Source organism: Chondrus crispus, genomic scaffold (assembly GCF_000350225.1).
Source record: "Chondrus crispus Stackhouse genomic scaffold, scaffold_159, whole genome shotgun sequence".
NCBI lineage: Eukaryota > Rhodophyta > Florideophyceae > Gigartinales > Gigartinaceae > Chondrus > Chondrus crispus.
In genome coordinates, this window is record NW_005179027.1 from 29136 (window position 1) to 34468 (window position 5333).

At 55.0% G+C, this 5333-nt stretch overlaps 2 protein-coding genes; one reads left to right on the forward strand and one right to left on the reverse strand.

The window, feature by feature from the left end:
* Positions 1 to 614: 614 nt before the first annotated feature.
* On the forward strand, positions 615 to 3029 carry CHC_T00002848001 (hypothetical protein). XM_005713947.1 is given in 2 exon segments: positions 615 to 2777; positions 2778 to 3029. 1 exon segment carries the CDS (start codon positions 615 to 617, stop codon positions 2775 to 2777), a length of 2163 nt encoding a protein of 720 aa, XP_005714004.1. The 3' UTR covers positions 2778 to 3029.
* A 54-nt stretch (positions 3030 to 3083) lies between these two features.
* On the reverse strand, positions 3084 to 4598 carry CHC_T00002849001 (hypothetical protein). Its single transcript, XM_005713948.1, has one exon. The coding sequence runs from the start codon at positions 4596 to 4598 to the stop codon at positions 3084 to 3086; it is 1515 nt and encodes a 504-aa protein (XP_005714005.1).
* Positions 4599 to 5333: the final 735 nt, after the last annotated feature.

Sequence of the window (5333 nt, forward strand, 5' to 3'; positions counted from 1 at the left end):
AAAAATCTACCTGTTTTACCATCTTCCACCGCCCCGCACACCACGCATCTCCCGTCCACGATCAACCCCCCTTTTCGGCAACCACAAACGTACATGCCCACCCCTCCCGTCTCCGCCCACACTTGATGCGTCCATCAACGGACCCATACGCGAAACGTCGTCGCGTCGGCGAAGCCGCCCGTGCTACATCCCGCCCGTCTTCCTCTTTTTTCCCTCCAATTCTATCCCACACTACGCCCTCCAGCAACCCCTCTCTTTCTCTTCCTCACTCTTCTGCCTCTCTGCCTCCTGCCTCCCAGCTCCCCGATTTGTTTCTTCCCGCCCCGTTCACACCCATCCCCAATATCAATCCTGCTTCAGCCGCAGAGCCTTTCACACCCAACCAAACCCTTACCCCTCCTTTCCCGCACGCTCCCTTCATTCCCCCACTCTCTTCTACCGCTCAAATCATCAACAAACACTCGGCCGTCTCGCATCCTGCGGCGCACCCTGCGGCGCATCCGACTTCCAGTTCCTCACTCCTGAGAAATTCTCTTCTCTCCTCTCCACGCAACCGCGTTCCCTCGTCGTCAAACTCTGCCAAAGTACCGCGCCCACGCCATTCTCCGAACGGTATGAATCGCTTTCATCCGCCTTCAGTACCCGCCCCCGGCACTATTGGTTCCATCGCCCCTGTCGTGGAAGCTCTCTCCCTCCTTCCAGACGAATCCCCGATCATCGCCGCCCTTGCCCAAGTTCTTTCCCCACATGCCCCCGAAACCCGACAAACATCTGGTGCCGCCCGCCAAGCCATATTGGCTTTTCGCGGCTTTCAGCCCAACACCTCACCTAACTTTCATGCACTCACTGTCCTCAGCAAGGTCGATCTCGAAATTCTCGCCTGGATCTTTACCGTCTCCAAGAATGGCCGCAAGGATGACGTGGCCAGGCGCATTCTTTCGAGCCTCGCTGCACCGGTTCGGTACCGCACCCCACCTCCGACTAGACGACCCCCCGCATTGAGAATCCTCGGGTCTGTCATGAATAGGACACCCGGCTCCGCCGCTGTTCCTCTCCACCCCCCCATCGTTCCAAGAGCCAGCACAAGCGCAACAAATTCGTCCCGCGGCAGCAGGAGTAACATGCCAAACTTGTCCGGTACTAGGGGAAGTGGTCCCTCATCGGGTGAGGTGCTGATGCAGCACTTGCAGCAGCAGCTACATGCCCGACAATACACCTCCAGTAGCGTGGGTACTTCCTCATCTAGTGCGTTCGGTCACACAGTGGGTACTGCGGGGGGGGCAAGGCAAATGCGCTCGACAGCATCACAGCACCGCAACAGGTTAATGAAGAATGCGGTTCTCGAACTATTGCAAGGCTACGACTTTAGCGCCCCTGAGAATCCGTTCAACAAACCGCTTAACATACCTCTTGGTGTTGCGAAAAACTTTGTTGTGTTCAATGCCATGCAGTTGTCGAGGGGTACTAATGACCCAGTACTGATGTTTACTACTCCGCCGCCACTGCATCCAAATGTGAAGCCTGAGATTTTAGGAGGGGATGTTCAGATTCATCTAAGATGTCTGAAAGTTGAGGTCGGTAAGCAAAAGACCGAGTGGAAACAAGCATGGCCATTTCCAGCCTCTTGTCGCGTCAATTCTCACTCCGTGGTACTGAACCAGGCACAGCGATACACAAACGGAAAGCTTGCTGGACTGGACACGGCAACCAACATAACACCGTATTTGCGGAGATTTAAGGCGACGTCGAGCGACACGAATCGCGTGGCGCTGCGAAGGCAGTCGAGCAATGCTACTCCCGCATCTGGCCAGTATGTCATGTTTGCCCAGGAGGTTCTGGTCGTGAACAGGGATACGATGGCAAAAACGGTTCACATGGGAAGCGAGAAGTATTGGATAGACTATAGGCAGACAAGGGAAAAGAATGGGACTCTGTTTCCTTCAACATCAAAATTCGAAATGGCGAGACAGGGAGTGATGCAGTTTTTGACAGACCCAGATGGTCTAACGGTGTCCTCAATGAAGGTCTCATTACGATGCCCGCTTGCGCTTACGAGAATAATTACACCTGTGAAGGGAAGGCGATGTCGGCACGTACAATGTTTCGATCTCATGAATTTTCTTGACTACTCTCGACGAAGCTCAAAGTTTGACTGCCCAGTTTGCAATACAAATACTGCGTATCCTGAAATGTTGGTGGTTTCGCCGTACATAGAACATGCTTTGGAAAAATACAATGACTGCGACGAAGTTGAAATATTCCAAGATGGAACGATGGTTCCCATGGAACGGAAGCAATCAGGCGTCGCCTCGGACGACGAAGATGAAACTGAAACTGGCGCGCCAACGAAAAATGCCCGTAGCAATGGGAAAGCTGCGGAGATCGTGGATTTGACGTTGGATAGTGACGATGATGAGACTGCTCCTGCGGAACAACCTGGTACGCCCCCATTAATTTCGAGAAGCGAGATCGCTTCTCTGATGCATGCCGCACTGCCCAATGCGACGACCGTTTCCACCGCGGGGACTAAGGACACTCGCAATATGGGACGCGCTCAAGACATGCACGACGCCCTGATGAGGCCGTCCGGGGAGGAGCATGCACCAGATGGAGTTGCAGATGTTGACGAGGAACTGGATTTCTCTTTTAGAGCCGATTTCGCTCCTGTTTCATGGGGGGACCCGTCAGTTGAAGACGATATTGGACATGTTCGGCTACAGCCCAGTAACACTCCAGATAACTGGCCTGTCGACGTGATAGCTATCGATTCGGACTGATACTGTTGTGAAGTTTTGTGCAGAAGTATGTGTTCGTTTGGTAGTAGCCCACGCTGATATCGTGGAAGGTGGTAGGGGTGCCGAATCTCGTCTCGGTATGTTGCAGTCATGGCTAGGAATGTTAAGATTATTTTTCGTACAGAACCTGGAGAGCGACTGCGGTAGGGGCTTGAGACCCTCAGACCACTATGTTCCATCGCAACAGAAATTGTAAATTTGTACAATGCTTGTATGCAGACCGAGCAGTTAGAAGGAACGGGAAGCCCTCTAAACTTTATTACTTACAACAACTGTGCCCCAACCTTGTCATCGGCTCAAAAGCATCTCAATGCGAATGAGCTTTTCGCTCGTAACGGCGTCTGATATTTGGATGCATCCAGCGAACATGCACAGGGCCTTCATTTCGGACCGATAGGGCAGTGGTGGGTTACCTCTAATTTCATGAGGTCTGTTGTCTCCGCGCCTTGGAGGACTATCTAGATGTTGCACTTCGTTTTGTTCTAGCGCAACTTCTGCAATGTTCAGAGCCAGCTGCAGCACTTGAAGTGTATTTTCTTGCAGGCAATGATCGAATTTCGCCTGGGAACCGGCGAGGTCCCATCGACAATTTGCAATGTCGGCTGCAGCAATTGGTACGACACCTGTGTGACGTAGCGCGTCCCATGCCGATTGGTATCTCCCTTTCCAGTATTCTTCAAAAAACTCAGACGTTTTCAAGAGGGCAGCAATGGATGTTGCGACAATATTTGAAGCACAAGAGCTCTGTAGCACCTTTTGTGCTTCTGCTATGGCTGGAGCTCGTCGAGAAGACGATTGCTTATCAACGACCTCTGCTAGATTCCTCATGGTCATATCTGCGCTTTCCGCCAATTCTCCACTCAACTTATACAAATCCGCTGCAATAGCAAATTCGCCTCTCTGCGCAGCCTCTAAAGCCCCAACGTGCGCAGTATCTACCCTGATATTCTCAATGTCAGCTGCGGTAAGACCAGAGGGCAGTTCTTTCCCACGCGGCGGTAGCTTTCCAAGGGCTCCCAGTAGCTCCCCATCGCCATCGCCCTTCGTGAGCAGTTCATATTCGCCAGTCTCCAGGATGAGTTCCTTCAGAGACTGGCGCAACCTATCTCGGTCCCGCAAAGTCATCAAGTAGAGCGCTGCTTCGGTTGGAAACAAGCGCGAAAAGTTTGAGATATAGCGCGCAAGTATAGCATGGAAGGCCATATCGTCATCAATCCAGCGTAGCTGATAGAGGACTATGGCGATGTGAACAGCCGCGTGCATGAGGTGCTCGTTAGCGTGGGATGTGAGGTAAGAAACAGCCTCCTCGTGCAAACCACAGCACACAAGGACAAATGCGTAGACAAGTGGCTGCTTGCCTTCGGGGTCAAAGTGCTTGCTTCCGCACACTCGCATATTTTCCTGGATCTCCGTCAAGTTGACGAAATCCGAGTTGGAGGTCCACTGGCCCAAGGTCGCTTCCTGTTCGAGCGGAGGACGACAAAGCCACAAGCGGAACCAGAGATAGTCTTCGACGGACGCAAGCAAGCCCGCTATGTCCTCATCTGGTAACGCCAACGAGTGCGCCTGATCGGTAGGTCCGGGCGAGTGCGACGACATTCTACCTTCCGTTCCCTCTAGCACGTCGTCATACGAGTGAAGGATTTCGAGTCGCATGAGGAGGGCGATGGACGCCCGTAAGTATGGGTCATTCGAAAGCCATGCCTCTTCCGCATACAACCTCGCTAGCGACTCATGGGCGGCTTCCGTACACAGCATCCCCGGAGTCATCGGCGCGCCCTCGTCCTTAATGTCATCGGCCATACGCGCGTCGCCATCGCTGTGACTGAGGTCCCAAAAACGATTCCTCACGCGGTCTCTCCCCACCGCAAACTCGTCAAAATAAGGGATCAGCTTACGTACAAGCGGATCTCTCACGGCATCAGCACTCTCCAGGACAGCAAGGGCCGCGCGGGCATTGCCGACACGCAAGCAGTAAAAGACTCGGGGCCAGAGGGGCACGGGTTGGTTGTGGGAGTGGGGGTGGTGGTGTTGATGATGGTGGCCATTGTCAGCCTCCTCGTAGCATCTCCCTTTCAATTTGCGCTCCTTCTGCAAGGCATGAACATAGTCCGTGACGGCCTGCACGACGGGCGCGGGCGCGGCCGTGCGCGGCTTCTGCGGCAAATTGGGGACGGTCTCCGCGAACTGGTCCTCCAGGACGACGCGGGCGCCCCACACTAGCAGGTGAGGCGGCGGGCGGGGGTTGGCGGCGAACCTTGCCACGGAGGCCAAGACGGCGAGCATCTCGACGAGATGCGGGGCGTCGCGCACGTCGACGGCGGCCTCGTGCATGAGGAACGGGGCGGAGTGTGGCTGGGCATCGAGGGCGACGGCGCGCGCGACGTCGACGTAGCGGTGGTGGACAGCGAGGGCGATGTCAAGCGCGGCGGGGCCCTCGGAGCGGTCGTCGTCGGGGGCGAAGAGGTGCCTCTGGGGGGCGGGGCGGCTGGCAGGCGGGGCGGGCGCCCGGTGCGAGACGAGTTGGGCGTTGTCGCG

Coding starts and splice junctions, on each gene's coding strand:
- CHC_T00002848001 (XM_005713947.1), top strand. CDS start 615: ATGAATCGCTTTCATCCGCCTTCAGTACCCGCCCCCGGCACTATTGGT.
- CHC_T00002849001 (XM_005713948.1), bottom strand. CDS start 4,598: ATGGCCGATGACATTAAGGACGAGGGCGCGCCGATGACTCCGGGGATG.